The sequence below is a fragment of the Centruroides vittatus genome, unplaced genomic scaffold (assembly GCF_030686945.1).
Source record: "Centruroides vittatus isolate TY-2023 unplaced genomic scaffold, ASM3068694v2 contig_546, whole genome shotgun sequence".
NCBI lineage: Eukaryota > Metazoa > Arthropoda > Arachnida > Scorpiones > Buthidae > Centruroides > Centruroides vittatus.
The window spans coordinates 972,974-994,463 of NW_027122322.1; the positions used below are offsets into that span (position 1 = coordinate 972,974).

The window sequence follows — 21,490 nt, forward strand, 5'->3', positions numbered from 1 at the left end:
TAAAAATAATTTTGTATTATTATTAATTTTTTAATGTTGATCAGGAGTTTCAATGAATACACATATTGTACTGTACCTACATAAACATAAGTAAATTTGTTAAATTGGTAAAATCTTTTAAATCTTAAAAGGATTTGTTTTGTAATATAATATATACAGAAACATATTTTCTAAATTGATTATTTTTTCTATTCTCTCATTGTTCATATATATAAATACATACATACAGTTAAATCTCTCTAACATGGAACCTGAATAAAATGGAAATCTGCCAAAATGGGAAAAATTCTTCAGAACAGAGCAATTTTCTATGTCAAGGTAAATCTGTTCAAAATGGAAACCTGCCAAACTAAAAAAAAAAAAAAATATTTGGTACTGTGCAATTCTGATATACACAGGTTTTACCATAGTTTGGCAACTTGTGTTGTTAGAAATATCAAACTTTCTCTTTTATTCTTGGATATGTGGATCTCAAATGTGAATATTCATATTTTAATGACTATTGTAAACTTATCATTTATGTAATAACGTAGTCAATTATGTGTTAGTTTGTAGAATATATTAAAGATTTAAGATAAAAAGAATCTTGCTACCGCATTTTCGTATTGAAACCCAGAAAATTCATTATGCATTCAGCAATTCTTGTGAGCTGTTCCTTTTTTAAATTTAATTATTAAATATTTATTATAGTAATAATTTTTAAATATAGGGCAGTGATTTCCAAACTTTTTTGAGCCACAACCCCCTGGTTCCATAAACTTATACCCAATGTCTCTTAACCAATTTTCATTTGTATGAGAAAGGCTTGGAAATGTTAGAAACATTCTTATGAACCTCACACTTTGTATCTTTACTGGACATTGTCCTTCACATCTGGAAATCATTAAATGCAATGTTTCTTCCATACTGATTTTAATAGAGAAAAGGGAAAGGTTGTCAGTGATCCTAACCCTTGCACATAGTAATTATTCAGTCAGAACTTTGCCTCCAGCACCCCTGCTGCCCATTTGCTTCTTTTCACCCCTAGATTTACTCACCACCCCCTTGTGGTTTGGTGAGTAAATCTAGGATGTGAAAGAAGCAAAAGTAGCACCCATTTTGGGAAATTACTGATACAGGGTGTCCCGTGTAAAACCAGCCCCCTCTCACTGATTGAAAACAGGACAGCTTTAAATGATGAAGCATTGACTATGCAAGTTTTCATAATATTTTGTAAATACAACTAAATTTTCAAATAGTTTCATTGCCTAATTTTATTTTGTTTTATTTGTTTCTTTTTCCAATAAGGTGATTACAGTTGGTGAGCAGAACCAGTTTTACATGAGTTACTCTGTATATAAGGCAATATTCTTACTAAATTTAGCTAACAGAAACATTTTATATTTTTAATAGATATTAAGCAACATTATATTTGTGTAAGAAATGATTTGACATTTAGTTGAAAACTCTATTTTTACACAGTTTAGTCTTTATATAATTTAATCTGTTAAATAGTATTTTTTTTCTGTAGTGAATTATTACAATTGTTTGCTTTACATGAAGAATTTATATAGTAATGTGTTTTTTATTTTTACTTTCCAGTTTCCAGTACTTTCTTATTTAATTTTGAATATGTCGGAAAATCCAAACGCTATGACGTCGTCGTCGTCATCGTCACTTAATACCGAAACTCCAGCAGATCTGTCCAAAAAAGGGATTCAGAATCTGTCAGGTAAAATAATGATAAAAATAAATTTTTGTATTTCACATTATATAAAAATTTCTTGAACACTTACATTTCTTTTTTTAAGATCACGTTAATAAAATTTTTACTAAAATCCTTGTATGTTTGGAGCTTTCCAGCCCAACCTCGGGTACTAAGGATGTGCAGGAAAGTCTGAAAGTAAAAGGATTTTAGTGAAATTTGTTTTGTCTCAAATAAATAAATTTATTTTTTCAATTTGTTTTTAGATATAATTATTTCATCATTTTTAATACCAAATTTTCAGTTATTTTATGCTGTATAGTAATGAATTATTTTATATTTATTAATAGCTTGTTTATAGAATTAAGTAATTTTCAGTTGATGATATTCTCCTAACATGTTTGTTTCTATTATGTTATTTGCATTTACATTCAATACATTGATCATTAATCGATGTTAGCCTATGTACTTGAATTTCCATATTTTATTTAATCTTTGAAATATAAAAATAGATAATATATTATAGCACTTTCATTTAATTATTATCTAAAACCAAATAAGTTTGTAAAGATTTCTTTCAGCATAAATAAGAACAATTGTGAGCTTTATCCAATTAGAATTTTATCAAATATTATAATGAATTTTGTTGAAATAACTGATTTTTAATAAATGCACTAAATACTGGATAGTATGTAAAACAGTTATACAACCAAAAATTCAGCTCATGAAACACAAAACAATGGAGAAAAACAAATGTTTCAATTGCCTTTAGCAGTCATCTTTAAGTTAAGAGACTTATTCGGAAATGGATATCAGAATAGAATGGATGATGGAATGTAATAATTTAAAATAAATAACAAACATCTGATTGGCAGTCGTAGGTCAAATGTTTGTATCAAGAGAAAAAAGTAATATTAAATATCCAAAAATGTCCTGGCGATTGCTAAAAGCAATTGAAAATGTTTGTTTTTCTCCATCATTTTGTTTTACGAGCTGAATTTTTGGTTGTGTAAGTGTTTTTTTTTTTAAACTGATTTATAAATAATTTGTATAAAGATTTAATTAATTCATGAAATTGTAAATAACTAACAAATTAATATCAAGTATGTGTTAAGTTCAGTGTTGATTTATTTTTCATAGAGTTGAACGAGAAAGGAGATGCAAGCATTTTAGAACTAGAATATATATCAGCTTTTGCTTTAAGTAACGAAAATAGTATGGTATGTTTTAGAGATTTTTAATTTAAAGAAGAATTTATTCAATATTATGTTGTAATTTTGAATAATTTTTTCTGTAGGAATCCAATAAATCAAGTGGACAAGCAACTGCTACTGGTATATATTTTAAAATTTAATAAATAACATTTTTTAAAATAATTTCTTTGATTCTCTGCTAAAACAGATAAAAATTTAAGAGCAATTAATAAAAATAATTTATTACGGATATTCATTTTTCATTTGAATCCTATAATTATCATTTCAATAATCAGATTCAAATTATTAACATTTCTCTTTTTAATTCTGTAAAAGTCATTAATTATTTGAATAAAAATTGATATATGTATGTTATGTTGGAATGTCAAACATTTTGTTGTATTAAAACAAAAAATTTCTGTTGTAGTTTTATAAAAAAAGATTACTGAAACAATATTTGCTAAATTGATAAATCAAATTAATTTAATACCGGAGTTTTTTCTTGTCTGTTCATTAACTACTTTTTCTCTTCTTCTTTCTTCTTCTTGCCTCTTTCTCTTGTCATTTAAAGTGCTTTTGAGATCCTATAATTTGTTCTCAGAGACATTAGTTTAATAGTAAATATCAAAAAAATTTACAACTCAAAAATCACACACGTGATAGTTCACACCAAAAATTAGTCAAAACACAACATAGCAATCCCACACACCGAATGTTTAAATATACTTGCCTTTTAACATAAGTTGTGTATTAAGAGTGTGTTTAAACATTCTTCATGTGTAATTCTTCGTTATTCTTTGACTGATTTTGAGTGTGAACTGTTATTTTTGACAGTTGTATCATTTTTGATATTTAATGTTAGCATACTTTTCCTGAGGAAGGCTACAGGAACTCGAAAGCACTTGGAATAATGAAAAACATATGTTCAAAAGTTTCTGTTATTATTAACTAAATAATTAAATCACTTAATATTTGATTTATGTATAAATAATTTCATGGAATATAGTAATATATGTCAGTGACTTTTTTACTTGACAGGGAGTCACAGCCATGACCCCTGATATTGTATCAATTATGTTTGTAGTTCAGCATATACTTTCTTTGTTGATCTGATGGATTGACAAAATCTTACTCAACTTACTTATTTCAGGTTCTTGAAATAGTTTTTTACTTGATTTTCTAGATTATCTAATTATCCTTTTTAATTTGTATCATTCTATCTGAAATATGAAAAAAATTCAAACTATTTATCTATAAATGTATTTGTAAATAAAGAAAAAAAGGGTTTAATTTATATATTCTTTAAGATTTTATTTAATTTTACAAGTAAATACGACAGATACTAATGTATTTTATTTTACTTAACAATAACAATTATATGGTTATATTTCTTTGAAGAATTAATTAAATTAATTTATTAAAAATAAACACATCATTCCATTTTTAATAGGAAATTAGATGAACTTATTTATAGCATAAATGAATTCAAATGCTTTTACGTTAAAATTTTTTGAAGATAATTTACATTGAATTGTAAAGCTTCTGTAATAATGAAGTAATCAATAGTGTTAGTTTTAAAATTATTTTGATTTTAGTAAAGTAAAACTTAATTAGCATTTTATGAAATTGGTTTTTGCACTATAATTTATCCTAAACATAAAATAAACTATTAATTGTCATTTTAATTGAACATTTCATTACTTTTATTAACAGCAAAAATTTGTGCAACATATTTTTTGTTTTGCAATTTTTTTCCGTGAGACTTCCTAATAATTTGCCTGTAAAGCCATCTTTACTGCATAGCATGCAGTGTGCGTAACAGAGAAGCCAAACTTACGAGGCTAGTTTTCCCTTGAGATGAAACAGTTTCTATTTGATTTTAAAATGTTATTTAGTTATACAATATTTAATCTGACAATAAGTACTTGTCCAGATTGTATTAAGAAATGTATGACAGATTGCGTATTTTTGCGATTAGGCTTTTAAAGAAGTTTGATGATTCTATGAATTTTCATTATAAAATTATAATTATTAATAACTTTAATAATTACATAATTGGACTAAATAATATAGAAATGTCTAGACAGAAAGGTGTCTAGATAATTTTAAAACTCCTAAGATTTTTTAATACCCAAGTGTTAATATTTTGATTGATAATGTGTCTTTTTTTATAAAGAAATTATTTCAGAATGGGAGAAAAATCCTCACAGAAACTCCAGCAAAATAAGTTTTAATAAACAGGAATGTTTTCAATCTAATTTGATAGATCTTCCTCAGTTGTCAAATACATAATGGTTATCGAATAAGTAAACTTTGAGCAAAAGAGCATGAAGAAATTTGAAATACAAAATAAAAAATTAAAAGTAAAAATAATCAAGAATAAACATTAAATTAATAGATTATAGTTGTAATACTTTAAAGACTTTCTTTATATTCTTTTTGTTCAAAGTTTACTTGTTTGTTAACTGTTATTTATTTGATAATTGTGGAAAACCTATCAAATTAGGTTGAAAATGTTTGTTTATTAAAACTTATTTGCTGGAATTTCTGTAAAGGGTGAATTTTTTTTACCTATTAATTACAAAATTATAAATGCATATTATGAAATTAGTACAAATTATATTTTCTATATTTCAGTATTGCAACTATAAAAATATTAATCACAAAAAAATTCACCTAAAATCATCTAAGAAAGTTATATCTTAGAATTTTGTGAAGTATTTATTTTGTATTGTATTAAAATATTAATTTAAGAATATAAGAAACAAGAAATATTCAGTATATACATTATTTATATAAATATATAAATAAAAATAATTTATTTAATATAACTATGTTTAGTAAGTAATAAAGACAGCTGACTATTCTATTTAATATATAAAAGTATAGTGTTTAATATAGAATGTCAGATATTAGGAAATTTTTTAAAAATAATTATAAAACTCTTGCTGTTTTTCATTTATAATTAGAATAACGGATAGTTTCTCTATGATCAAAGCTCACCTCCTGAATTAAATTTAATAATTTTACTTCTTCTATTTACACCCTCCATTTTTTTCTTTTCCTTAAAATGTCAAGAAATTACAAGAGAGAAACTATTATAACCTATACCAAATAAAATGTTTAGAAAGCAGAAGAGGAAATAAAATCTTTTAATATTAGTGTTCACACTATTGCAAAAAAAGTATATTCTTAGATAATGGATTGTAAAAACTGCAAAGACACAGGATCAGATAGATAGAAATATAATTTTATCAGAAGTTGAAAGATGCAATAACGTTTCTGATGTTTGTTATTGCAGATTCAGAAACTGCTTCTTTAAACTATCTATGGATTACATACTGTTGTTTTTTTAGTATTTAAAATTATGTCATGTTACACAATGTTTTTGAATGATTATGCAAAATTAACTTCAATAAAAATAAATTATAATGGATAAAATATATGTTTATTGAACTAAATCTTCTACCATAAGTTGGAATTTTTTAAAATTATATATAACGAAACACATCTTTTCATACATTTCCAGCACTTCTATATAGTTCTAACAAAAACATTTGTTAGAACTATAAAGTAGTAGTAGATTTAGTATTTATTTTACTTTATGATATTGTTTAAAATAGTTATTTACCAAATATGTTAAAAATTAGTATGAACAGTAATATACTGCAAGCGATAATCTGAAAATTCTTTTCAAATGCAATAATGAATCTTTTATTTGCAAAAAATATAGTAATATTTTACTTAAATTATAACAGTTTATGGTGAAGGAAGTAGTAGGAGTCAATTGGTAGCATTAAGGATATACTGAATATTAATAATAACAATCCGATTTACCAAATTATAGATTTAATTATAGTTGCTTATTCAGTAATGGAATTGAATTTTTTGTTAGAGTTTGTTTAAAATGCAGCCTTTTCATTCATTTTTTAACATTTTTGGACAGTTTGAATGGCCTTCGTCAGGAGCAAAAAAATTCAATTTTCTGTTCCTGACGAAGGCCATTCAAACTGTCCAAAAACGTTAAAAAATCAAATGAAAAGGCTGCATTTTAAAGGTTTTTGTGTCAGGGTTTGAGTATTAATTAAGTGAAGTTAAAGAAGAGGGTTTGTTTAGATCAGAAATCAGCTATAAAATCTAAATTTTTAACATTACTAATAATAACAAATACAGAACCAATTTCTGGTGCATATAAACAAAAAACAATCTCTGCACAAATGTTTTCTAACTCCTGAGTTCTTCAGGTATGATAGAACAGTTACCCGATGGAACGACCTTCAAAATAAACGTGAATGAATTTACAAAAGTTTTTTATAAATTCACTGGAGAAGGAGTTAGAAAACATTTGTGCAGAGATCGTTTCTTATTTATACACACTGGAAATTGGTTCTGTATTTGTTATTACATTATCCCAGTGTGGTGTGACGTAATATTACTAAAATACAGAAAAGAATCTATAGTATGTATTGTTTAATATGACAGAGATTGGAATTAAAAGGTTTGTAGTAGCTTCATGAAATGAACATGAGTGATGTATTGTGTTATAGGTAGTATTATTGTGAGCGGAGGATCGGCGCTAGGGTTTCTCATTTTCCGGAATTTAGGGAAAAAATGAACTGTTTCCCGGGCTCTCGGGAAATCCTAGGATAGAATTAATTATTTTTATGATATACAAAATATCTTGAAATCAAATGATATAATTATTTTTCATTTTTTAAAGTAATTTAATATGTTCTGCTATCTCCAAAATCATATTAATAATGCTGTGTAAGATATATATTAAAAATTACTGTTGAATTACGTAGAAGTTTTCACAAATAGAAAAAATTTATTAAAGTTTGTTGGAAACTGCTTACAAAAAAAAAAGCCTTTGAATTGAGTTGAAAATTTAAAGAAAATTGAACTTAAATCAAACTTCTAACTTAGAAGGTAATTTTTGTTTTTTAAATAAAACATAATACAAAATATTATTGTAAATTTTTATAAGATTTTGAAATTCAAAGATGGTCAATACTCCAATCACTCAATCTGGTTATTATTTTAATAATGAAAAGACTCACTACTGAAAATGCCCTTTCCGATTCAGTGGATGTGGGTGGAATCATCTTTAATGCATTTAAGAGAAGACAAATATTATGTGTTTTTTCACCCGTAATAGTAATGTCAAAGATTCCTAGTTTGTTTTCAAGGTGTTGCAGTACTTCTTTTGCTCTTACGTATTCTTCTTGTCTACCTTGGCTACTTTAATAGCGGTATCAAGCTTATAGCTCGATTATTCGGCAGTTCGTTTGGCTTTAATAAATAAGGTTTATGAAGAAAAACTTCATACTTGTAGACTTCATACTCGTTTCTATCCTTGCCCAGTTTGCACAACCTGGCATAATGCAGTTATTGAAGCTACTGGCATAGTTAAATTGAATAATTGTGTTGATGCTGTCTTAATTTTAAGATATTACAGGTTCTGACAAGTAAAGAATTTTCAGAGTCCTGCCTCAAATACATATTAATTATTGACAGTCTGTGAGATGTCATAACTAGCAAAAAATTAAACTAATAAGCAGGCTTAAAATTAATAAATACAAATGTATTCTGACAGTTTGAGTTAATTATACTTTCTATTTACAAAATTTCCTTAACACAAAAAAAAAAAAGTGAATTTTTAAGAAATTTGTGGGATTTCCTGGGATGAGAAGAATTTCCCGAGTTAAAAAACAGCCGGGATTTCAAGATCCTGTTTGAGAAACCTTAATTGGCACCTCTTTGATACCTTGTCAGGACTGACACCACCGTGTCTCATTCGACACGGAATCCATGACAGTGAGTTTGTTTGGTTTTGGAAGTAGGACAAGCGAGTGGCCATATGTGCAAGCAATCAGATTCCAGACAGAGGACAGTGAGACAGTGTGATGAAAGTAGTGCACTCAGACTGTAGGGTTAACAACAAATAACTGTTTAACAATCGTAAAAACAAAGATTATATGATACATATGTCGGAATATCCGATTAACTGATCTATCTAACAAGAGAGTTTACATTGGATCGAGTGTTGAGATAAATACCTGGTAGTTTGTGAAATCCTCTAAAAGAACAGGTGAACGTGATGGGTTGGACTGTCTGTTTCTTGGTATCTCCTGGAGAAGGTTGGCACGATAGGAATGTTTCAGATGTGGGGAGTACTCTTGTTGGTATTGATGTTATTCCATATCAGATGATGATGGTATTCCGAATATGGAATACCATCATCATCATCATTATCATGAAACTCACAGATTACAGACCTTTAATTTTTTGGGAATATTTTACTGTAGAATCTATTATTCTATTTCCTTAAATATTAGTATAAATACTATTTATGGTTATAGAAATAATTATGAATTTTGCTTAATTAATTTATATTTTTATTCTTGAATTTACAACACATTGAAATTAGAAATACTCAGCTGGCGTAACAAAGGTGCTTTTCTCATTTGTGTTAAATTATTAAAAATACTATGCTTTCATTAAATAGAAAAATAACTTATATCATTTGGTGTAGATTGTTATATATTTATAGAAGCCATCTGTATATAAATAATTTACCTGAAGATTTAGTTTCATGAATTAAACAATTAAATTAATACCGTAAATTAATGTTTGTGTATTAAGTTTAGTATTGTGTAAATTAATCAATCAATCAATCAGTTTTTTATTGTATGAACCTTAGTTTGTTACAAGGGGTAATTTGTTACAAAATCAAAATCAGTAGTAATATAATATAATATTTAACAAGTTAATAATTTAGTACAAAATATTAAATATTACAAAGTAAAATATCGAGTAATGATCAGTTTTTTGAGAAGCACGATATATTAATGATATCTTTCCAATCCCTAAACCTTGTTAAATACTTGTCCCTCCTATCTCTAAATTTTACTCAATGAAGAAATACGAGGTCTGTTCAAAAAATATGCAGACTGTTTGAATTGCGCGACTCCAGTTGGTTCCAGGGGAATCCGCTTGGTGTTTCTAGGTTTGTACAGATCTTCTGGTGATAAAGCCGTTTCCCGATTACAGATATCTTTATTTGTTGATTAGCTACACGGTTTTTAGTGAAGTGCGATTTTTTTCGTTTGTCAGATTTCAGAATGAATGACCTGAAGGAGCAACGATTTGCTGTGAAATTTTGTGTTAAACTCAGAAAAAGATGAAAACTTCTTGTCAAGGATCATAACAGGTGATGAATCATGGGTTTATGGTTATGACATTGAATTGAAGGTCCAATCGTCCCAGTGGGTGGGTGAAACGTCCCCCAGACCCAAAAAAGCTCACCAAGTTCGATCCAATGTCAATGTGATGCTGACAGTTTTCTTTCATGCTAAGGGTGTTGTTCACCATGAGTACCTCCCCAAGACTTCACAGTGAACCAGACTTACTACATCGAAGTTCTGAAACGTGTGTGGGATGCCATCTGTCACAAAAGGTCAGTAATGTGGAGAAATGGCGACTGGTTTCTCCATCACGACAATGCTCCAGCCCATTCAGCCCTCAGAACTCTTGAGTTTTTGGCCAAATGCTCGATCACTGTTCTTCCCAACCCCCCCTACTCACCTGATCTTGCTCCTTGTGACTTTTTCTTGTATCCCAAACTCAAAAGACCCTTGAAAGGAAGAAGATTTGAGACGATTACCAAGATTAAGGCAAATGCAATGAAGGTGCTGAAGGACATTACAAAAGGAACGTACTAGGACTGTTTCAACAAGTGGAAACACCGTTAGGATAAGTGTGTGTATTGGGAAGGAGAGTACTTTGAAGGGCACCCAGACATGTAACTTTTACATAAAGTACATTCTATTTTATGATTCGCGTATTTTTTCCGCGATATATTTTTTCAGTCAGCGTATTTTTTGAACAGACCTCGTACATGTTCCCAAGTTTCACATGCTTGCATAGTACAGTTACTGCATATTTTTTCAGGATCTATTGTTAGTCTGCTATTATACATTAAGATATAATTTTGACCACATCTCAAATGAAGGATTAATCATTTAATATAATAATTCATGTCTATAAGCAAATAATCTTCACACACGAATGTCATTTTAATGCTGCAATATAACTGAAAGTGCTTATTCTTTTCTAACAGAGACCAATGTTCTTGTATACTTTGTTCACAGCACAGTTTTATAATTAATGGTTGATAACATTTGATCAAATAAGGATCCAGAGATAGCCATAGAAAAGAAAACCCAAGTCAATTTAACAGATTTTGCAATGCCGATGCCCAGTTATGTCCAATCCTTTGTCATTGAACACAATCTGTAAAGTTTATCATTTGCTACTTTAATGTAGCTTTTATTGTCTAATTTTAAGAGACTTATCCAAAATAAAATTATTACTTTTACTGTAATTACTGATATTCTAGAGATTTCAAACTCCAGTTGCAACATGTACACTGGCATTTTATTGTATAACATGAAAATTTTTCTAAAATATAAAGCAAGGATGATTTCCAGTTTATCATAGTAAGTGATTGCCCATATAGGAGTCACATAGAGTAATACAGGTGTGAAATCATTGAGTGAAGTAATTTAATATAAGTAGAAGTGGTTAATTTTTGCCCTTGAGAAAATAGGCCACATAGAACCTATTGCCATTTTTGCTTTACATATACTATGATTTTTAGCTTGTAAGAATTGTCCAAAAGACAAAAATAAAACTCCCAAGTATATGTAATTTGAAGAAACTTGTAAAGGTTGGTTGTTCAGAAGCCATCTTTCTCTGTGTGACATTCAACCTCCCTTCTTGAATACTATTATCTTTGTTTTTGAAACATTTATAGTTAACCCATAGTCACGTAAAAATTCCTCTAGGATTCCAATTTTCTTTAGCAGCATTAGTGCAATGTCAGCCAAAATTACACTGTCATCGGCATACTTTGGTGCATGTATCTCAACTTGATCAGAGAAAGAAATTCCACCTAAACCAGATTTAGTGAGTCGGACTATCAGACCATTGACATACAAATTAAAAAGTAGCGGGCTCAAAATCTCACTTTGTGAAACTCCTATGTTGACACTAAATGAATCAGTTGTTTCAGATAATATTTTCACTTTTGCAGTGGCTTTAGAATATATGTCAATCACGAGACCAAGAAACTGTTTATTTAAACCCATTCTTTCTACTAGAGCCCATAGAACTTTATGATTGATGGTGCCAAAGGCAGATCGAAAGTTCACAAAAACAGCATAAAGCCTTCCTCTCTTTTTTTTTGCAATTTTAACTGCATCAGTGCATTTAATATAAATATTTGATCTTGACAAGATTGGCCAGGTCGAAAACCCACTTGCTCATGACATAAAATCTCATATTTAAATATCCATTCTTCTAGTCTTTTATTTATTAAATAAATTAGCTTTACATGTAATTGGGAAACTATTTACATCTTTATTAAAGATGTAGTTTCCCAGTTACAGGTACCAAAGAAATAGGATGATAATTTTTTAGATCATCTGCATCACCTTTCTTATATATTGGAATGATTAGAGATTCAATTCAAGCATCTGGAAAGCTAAAATTTCTTTTAATACGGTTAAATACTTCCAATATTGCAAGTAGAAATTTTTCTGAGAGACATTTTAAATATTCTGTTCGAACAAAATCAGATCCAGGTTAGGTGCCAGATTTAAAACGATTAATTGCTCTTTTTATCTCTTCCAATGTAAAGTCTGAGAAACATTCTTCCTTTAATGGAAACACTTTATCAACAATTGATCTTCATTAATAAGTACAAAGTGACCTTCAGAGAATTTAGCATAAAAATAAAAATTAAACCATCTTTCCAAAAAAATTCTTGAGCTGTAATTCAGTAATCTTTTACATCTAAAACAGTTGTTTATTTACCAAAACATTTTAGAGTTGTTACGTGTCACCAGTCTTATTTAGGTTCCAAAAATAGGATTGTTTTTCTTTTGACATAAATGTTTGTAGTCTTTTAAATAGTTTTTATATAGAACATGATATTCATTTGTATATGACTTTATTGCCTTCTTAAACAACATCCATGAATTTTTCCTCATGGTGTAGCACTCATTATCATATCATTTATTTGTTGTATGAGTTTTACGTGGTACAGGATTAATGTAAATTAAGTCCAAAGATATTGCTACTTAACTATACATTCTACCAGGTCATCAGGTGTGAAAGTCCCTCCATATTCATTTGATACGACATTATCTAATCTGACAGAATGAATTTGAAGATTTAAGTTCATCCCTCCATATTGCACATTTACTTAAGTTGTCTACTAAAATGTCCAGATGATACCAATGGGATCATTGTTAGTAGAACTGGTGAATGATCTGAGCCTATCTCTGTTAAAACATTTACAAATTTTTAAATCATTTACAACATCTTGTGATACTATTATAAAATCAATTTCACTGCCTCCTTTTGTTGAGTGATAGGTAAAATTACCTTCTTCATCTCCTGGCAACAAGCCATTTAAACAGACAAGACTGTCATTTTCACAAAATTTGTATAAAACTTTCCCTCTATCGTTAACAATTACATCTTTCAAGGCTCTCAAAGCAGTTTGCCAGTAACCAGTAAAACATGACAAATAATCAGGATGTCCCATTCGAGCGTTAAAATCTGGTTTGTTTCAGGTAGCAGATAGTTTTCTATAAGCGCTAACATATTCTTAAAATCATCATATTATAAAATCAATATAGTTTTTAGGCTGAATATAAGACACTATTAGTGAGACATTGGTTGATTTCTCAGTGAGAAATTGTAAAAACAAAACAAATCATGATTGGAATACAATTTCAACTCTGGATACTGTATCCAGTTTAAAACTGATAATCAAGCCACCACTAGGTCTTCCAGGTATTTCACAAATATGTGCCACTTGATGGAAAATTTTATATTTATAAGAGAACATTAATTCGATTACCAGTGAAGTATGCCATGTTTTCACTAAACAGAATATATCCATCTTATATATTAAATTTCAAAAATTAGGAAAGCAATATTTATTACTTAAACCTGCTATGTTATAAAAAAAGAAGTATTATGGCCATTGTCAGAGTATAAAACATTATATTGGTTATGATTCTCTTTAATTTCATTATCATTTTTTCATTACAAACTATATTCCTAAAAAAGGTTGTTGTTTTCCATTTGAAAAATTTCACCTTTATAATTACAGGCAAATGTCTTATCATCCACAATTAACTTATTATATCATAGTTTAACATTGATAGCTTCTTTTGAGTGCATTTCTTTGCCATAATGTCTTAGTTTATTTCTGATAATTCTAGTATTTGGCAAGTAATCATCATTAATTAAAATGTTTGTACCTTTCCATTTACTAATATTTTCATATATTTTCGATTTATCTTCAAAGTTAAACAATTCACAAATAACTAACCTTTTTTCATTAGGTTTAAATTTTCTAATTTGATAAGTATGTTTGATATTTACATCCGTGACCTGCAAGTTATCATTAAATAATTTTTGAACGTTGCATAGACAATCGTCCATTTTATCACCATCCTCTAAACCCGAAATTACAAAAGTTATTTTTTCATAAATAAATAACGACTAACCCGTTACAAAGCTATACATCCACAAGAGCTGAATTATCGGGCTAGAGTTGTCTTATTAATTATTTATTTATTATAGCCAACTCTAGCCCGATAATTCGGCTCTTGTGGATGTATAGTTATTTTTTCTTTCTTTGTCTTCCAATTTCATAAACTTTTCATGTAAATTATTACATATTACATTTATTTCTGTATTTGACTTGTCAGTTCTAAGTAATCTTTCTCTTTATCAGTTTCCAGGACAGAGTCTGGATTCAAGATCTACTAAAGCAGTGTCTATATTTTCAATCCATGCCTGCATTCTATCTAATCGTTCTAAAATTACTTGTAATTTATTATTTGAAGAAGCTTGTAGTTTCAGTAAAAGTTTTATTCCTTCCTGAACGTTAAGCTCTTTTTCAGCACTTGTAGAAGACAGAATAAATTCCTTTGTTGACTCACCTGCAAATCTCAGTCTGATCTTCGCTTCCAGAACTATTAATATAGATATAACCATTCTCAATTACTTATGACATCAGCTGGCGATGTCTAGGCATGTACAGCTATAATTCCCACTATGGCACTTGACTGGCTATGTCTGTTAAGGCCAAATTATAACAGGCTATTGATTTCTGTTTTTTTTATATGAAAATCCAAATTCTCACTTTATTTTTGGTGAATTTTATTTAAAAACAATTAGATTTTGGAAATTTTTAGAATATTTTGTTTGCTTACGATCTTTTTTCTAATATGCATGCACACAATTACATGAGAATTTGTACACATTTTACTGTAATGAGATAATTTGCAAATGATAATATACATACAATAGATATATTATTTGTTCAGTTTTATTATGTATCATATAATTTTAATTTTTAAATTTCTTAGTTTTTACTTAACTAAATTTTAATCAGGATTAATTATAAGTTTGAAAAAAAATTAATTTTATGTAGTAATTATGTGCAAATATAAATTATAAATATATCAATTTGTATGTTTCATATAAATAGTTATTTTTGTTTTGTTTTTTAGTTTCTCCGTGCCTTGAGAAATCGTCTTCCTTACAAGGTGATGGTGGTGGTGGTGGGAGTAATAATAGCAATGGGAGTAGTAACAGCAGTAGCAATAGTAATAGTAACAGTAACAGTTCTTATGATGACCCTACCCTGAATAGTAACAGTAAAAATCAGTGTTGCAAAGATGATTGTGAAAAAAATCAAGATATAAATGATATATTGAAGAATTTAAAGTTTCCAAAGTATGAATTTTGTTTGCAAGATCAGCAGCTGTTGAAGGAAGAATCAACACAGTATCTTTGTGACATTTGTGGTTTAAAATATGCACATAATTTTAGTTTAAAGCGCCATTATCTACGCAAACATATAAATTATGTTTATTTAAATCAAAATGACATTACCAATTGCTCAATTTCTGCAAATAACCTCAATTTGCATTTTCTAAAGTACAAAAATTTACTTCAAAAAGATCATAAGAATATTTGTGATATAATCAATTCATTTCAAACAAAGGACAAAAACTGCATATTTTCATACCTGTTCTGTTGCAATGAATGCACAGAGATGTTCAATGATAAAGCAGCCCTGAAAGAACATTTGATTAATCATAAGATTAAAACTAAAGCCAGGTCGAACGGTAATAAAAGAAAGTGTTCGGAGTTTCTTTATCAATGTTACAAGTGTCAAAAATATTTTAATGACACAGAAAGTTTGAAAAAGCATGAAGAAACTCATAAATTCTCATGTAGTCGTTGTAATTCTATTTTTGTTCAGATGAAGGATTTGAAACAGCACTTAAGTAAAGAACATTCAGAATTTGCTCATCTGTGTTTTGTATGTTGTGAAGTTTTTAGTGCACAAAGTGAACTTCAAGAACATTTGAAAAAACATAGAATCGAAGATAGTGAGAATCAGTCTCATAATGAAAAATCATTGAAAAATACAAAAAATAAAGCTAAATTAGACAAAGATAAGCCATTTCAATCGAATGAAGGTTCTGATGGATATCAATGCACATTATGTCAAAAATCTTTTGCAACTTTCGGAAATCTTTCTAGGCACAACCGTCAAGTCCATCCCGTTCCTACAACTTATTCCAGAAGAAGAAATAAAAATGTATTGACCGAAGATGAAATAGATGCTAAGTTCTATAATTCGGTTGCATACAACATAGCCGAAAATTTAGTTCACCATGTCGACGGTAAAGCATCTCACGTAACAGAGACAGCAAAATCTTTGAATGTTGCTTGTTTTGAAGAGATAAAAATCAATTTTCCTTGGAAAGATTATAATTTTCCTTCTGATTTTGATTTGTGTAATAACGATCAGTCAAGTCCTCTTAAATATACTCAAAGCAGAATTGAAGAAGCAATTTCATCTGAAATAAATAAACAATTTCTTCTGAAAGACGAGATTGGTCCGACAAGGGACAAAGAAGTTTTATTGATATATAAATGCAAAGTATGTGATGCATCATTCAATTCTTTAAGAACTGTTCACGAGCATTACGTAAACAATCACAATGGAATTAGTTCTAAGATAGAATGTGAATTCGAGTACGAGTATCTGCCACCTCAAGTATATCACATAATTTCAACTCCTGTTGGAGCATATTATAAGTATATTAAAACACCTTTTAAATCACAGGAGAATTGTCAATTGATGACATGCACTAAATGTAAAGCTGAATTTAGTTCAACCTATGATTTGCATTCACATATACTTGAATGTGGTAGCAAAGTATTGAAAGATAGAAATCAAAGAATGGATAATGACAATTTAATCAGAAGACCAGAAAATGCATCATCAGTACCTGAATATAATTTGGAACAGTCTTGTGACACATGTCGTCGAGTATTCAGTCACTCTGTAACTCTAGAAAGACACAAGAGAAGCTGTGCACGCAAACATGGGCTTTTGTCAAAACTTTACAAGGAAAATTCAGATTTGATAAATAATAATAAGAGAAAGAGAAATCAGCATTTGAATAGAGTTCATCAGTTAGTTTTAAGTCCAAAGTATACAAGAAATCTAAAAATGGTAGAGAAGAAAAAAATGAATTCCCCTGTTGAAACAAGAAAACAAAAAAGAATAAGTGCCAGATTGAAGAGTAAATCACCTTCAGATCACGAAGCTACTTTTGATGATGATAATTCAACAACAAAATCAGAAAATAAAGAAAATATAACAAAGAGAAATGCAACTTCAAAACGTGATTCTTTACAACCACAACATTGGTGTTCATATTGTAGACGTTCTTTTGTTTATTTGGCTAATTTCAGAAAACACATGGTCGATGGCTGCCCCATCAAAAAGCAATTGGATGAAAATCAAAACTTGAATGAAAGTGGTGAATCATCAATTACGGATAGGGAGACAAAACTTTCTATGCGTGGTCAAATTGAACAGAGTATGATTGGCTTATTAAGTAATCAATCCCTTCAGTCGGAAATAATTGGAACATCCGACAGAACAACACCAACCAAACATTTTCAGACATTCTCTTGTACACATTGTCATAAAATATTTTTCTGCCTTTTCAACATGCTTAAACATCAAGTATCTCACAAACTTCATCCCGAAGATTGCACGGAACAGACAGAATGTTTGGATCAAACTACAAAATCCGAAACTTCCGATTCTCAAAATGATTTGTGTGAAACTTTGGAATTTAATAATAATTCTAACGAGCTTAAATGTGAACTTTCTAAAGAAGAAACAGCTTCTCCTCTTGTTCTGGAAAATGCTATACCTTCTCCTCAAATAGTAGAATTTAAACAAGAAGAGAACTTGGATAAAGCTCAACAATCCGAACAATGTTTATTGAAGATTGATTCAAGTGAACAAGAAATTGATAAATCTCCAGTTGATTGTGTTACTCCATTAGATAATTCCACAGCCAAACCAGAAGTCCCACAAAAGAAAGAAAAGGAAGTCGTGGATGACGACTTCTTGTCTCAACCCGGTCCATCCCGTACGCGTAAAAGGAAAGCGGCAGAACCGATAGCTGCAAGTTCGAGGACATTAAGAGTATCACGTAAGAAGACTCAAGCTACACAACAGGACAATATGAAAAAGGAAACAAGTCCCAGAACATATAAGAAGAGAGCAAAGAAACAAGTACCCGAAAAAGTTTCGAGTCCTAAGAAGACACCATACAAAAGCAGATCCGAAAGATCAAGGAAGATAACTACACCGAAAAAATATAAACAATAACTGTGATGGGTATTTGCTACTAGCAATAGTAAATTAGCATTTTTACTTGTTTTATACTATAATATTTAAATTAGGATAGTTTATATGTGAGAAAAATATGAATACAATAGTATTCATATTTTTCTCACCTATAAACTATCCTATCACATGAGAAAAATATGAATACAATAGTATTCATATTTTATGTAGTATTTTATATGAATACAATAGTATTCGTTATGATATATGAGTTAAAATATATTGTATATGAGAAAAATATGAATACAATAGTATTCATATTTTATGTAGTATTTTATATGAATACAATAGTATTCATTATGATATATGAGTTAAAATATATTGTATATGAGAAAAATATGAATACAATAGTATTCATATTTTTCTCATATATTTCATATTTTAATCTTGAGAAGGATGACAAATTTATCAAAAGAACAAACAGAAAACCAGCAAAAATATGTCTATATTCATTGAAAGATTCTTAAAATGGAAGTATTTTAAGTGGTAAAAATGAAACAAATTTTGATGAAATTTTTGACATAGATTTGCTGTTTTTGATTTTACTTACAGTTCCAATAATCTTGAAATTCCTGAAAATTGTAACCTTGAAATCGAATTAAGTCAATTATCATTAACAAGTTAAGTCAAACTGCATATTTTGTTAGGAAATTAAGATTCTTGAGTCATCACGCTTCCTTACATACATTATTTAAAAAAATCACAAGAGTCATTTACCAAATATTGAAATGTTTTCCATATTAGTCACACGATCACGAGCCAATTCTTTTCAAATAAAAGTGGAAAGTGTTACAATTAAAATCATGTAAATATTAAATATATGTATATAGTTGTACATATGTTTTATCTTAAAATTATTTGAAAAGAATTGAGATATTAGTCATAAGATGTTAGTACCTCAATAATGAATTTAGGTCATGCAAATATTTGTAATAGAAATAAATTATTTAATATAATTTACTTAAGTTTTTTTTTTTTTTTTGAGCAATTGTGAAACTTTTGACATACCACATTGTTGTTAATGGATGCAAGTTTTGTGAATTATGAAATTTAAGAGCATTACCGTTACTCTGTATGACGGAATGGATTTGTGAAAGATGAATGATCTGTTATTTAAACAATTGAGTTTTATATTGAGATATATTGCATGTATTTGAAACTAGTCAGATGTATATACTTATATATCTTGGAAGAACGGCAGAAAACTGTAATTTATTAATTACAGAGTGTGGTTTGAATATATCACTTACGAGAGTTGGACATTGGAGCAATTCATTGCATACAACAACTTTTTTTTAAAAATCTTTTTAAAATTAATTTTATGTACACAGCAAACCATGACAATATTCTATTTTTGATAAATATAACTTGTAATTTGAATAAATTTTTACATACTAATTTTTAAGATATTCATTTATCATTATTGAAATTCGTTTGCTGTTTTGTAACGTGTGAAGTTTGGACATTTACGCCCTAAAAATCGCATAAGTTATAGCATACGATTTTGTGCCTCGACATTCTAATAATGCATTAATTAGAACGAGTCAAAAATATGTGGATTTTTATAATCTTTCAGAATTTAATTATTTAAATTTTCGATAATCTTATTTATATTGTTCGGAAAATTTAATTGTCCATTGTCATGGTTTGTTGTTAATATACTGTTTTTCTTCTTTGTCATTTTTTCTATAATGGATTTTGTATTTGAAATCGAAAGTTTGTAGGCTGTAGTTTTTGTCGAAATTAACGTTCAAATTTATACTTCCCTGTTTGCCGAGAAAACCGACGAATTTGTAAACTTTAGCCCGTAAAAATTAACTCGTAAACTCCGGCATTTGCCGAGAACTCCATTCAAATTTATAAAAATTGTGCTATTTTCGGAGAATAATCGAATTGTATTTTTTTAGATAAGGTAATAGTTTTTGTAATTGTACTAATAACAAATGAAATAGTGAATTTGTAGACTACAGTTTTCTACCAGAATAAACTTTCATTTTTGCAATTGGTTTTCAATTCTCACTTTTAAGTACATTTTCACATTTGTCATTATTAATAAACTAATTGTAGACTTTTGCATAAATTTCTTTTATACACCAATGTTTCTGTACCCAGCAATGAATGGAATTTTTTAAATTAAAAATTTAACAACAAAATATCCTTTATTTTAAATAGATAAATGATTGATTTTTCTATAAAAATAAACAAGCATTAAATCAATATTTCTTTATACAAATATCTTATAAAACTTTATGTAAATTAATTTGTAATGAAGGTTAAGTAATTTTGTAGCAGTCTTATATAAAAGAAAATTGAATTTTTAAGCACAAGATCAAAATTTGCAGATTTATACAGGGTGTTAATCACTGGTTAAACTTCTGCAGGTGATAGAACATCCAAAAAATGAGTAGGGTAGATGTACCAGTTTTGGCCATTGTACCAGTTCTGGTCAGAAAACAAATTTAACTTAAAAATATAATCACAAATGAACATTTGAATATGTGGTAATTATATTTTTAAGTTAAATTTGTTTTCTGGCCGGAACTGGTACACGCCAAAACTGGTACATCTACTCTATAATTAGTATACCAAGCACAGTTTTCCAGAGAAAAAGGGGTTTAAAAATTTTTTATTACAGTATTTGAGAAACAGTATATATTTAATGACAAATATTTTGTAGTTTTTCCTACAGGGAACCTACATATTTAAAGATTTTTGTGTGTGATTTTCTTTACCATAGGCAGAGATGTAGGCGGTACCGTGCATCCCTTTACAAAATGTATGTGACACCACTGAAAA

At 28.6% G+C, this 21,490-nt stretch overlaps 3 protein-coding genes across 3 annotated transcripts in view; all 3 read left to right on the forward strand.

The window, feature by feature from the left end:
• LOC136978578 (limulus clotting factor C-like) overlaps positions 1 to 21,490 on the forward strand; it is a 225,199-nt gene that overhangs the window by 163,989 nt on the left and 39,720 nt on the right. The window lies entirely within an intron of this gene.
• Positions 1 to 21,490, forward strand: part of LOC136978575 (coiled-coil domain-containing protein 50-like) — a 175,656-nt gene that overhangs the window by 93,290 nt on the left and 60,876 nt on the right. The gene's annotated exons all lie outside the window — the stretch shown is intronic.
• LOC136978569 (zinc finger protein Xfin-like) lies at positions 1,600 to 18,801 on the forward strand. Its single transcript, XM_067274292.1, has 4 exons — positions 1,600 to 1,711; positions 2,825 to 2,904; positions 2,982 to 3,018; positions 15,477 to 18,801. The coding sequence occupies exons 1-4, from the start codon at positions 1,612 to 1,614 to the stop codon at positions 18,674 to 18,676; spliced, it is 3,417 nt and encodes a 1,138-aa protein (XP_067130393.1). The 5' UTR covers positions 1,600 to 1,611; the 3' UTR covers positions 18,677 to 18,801.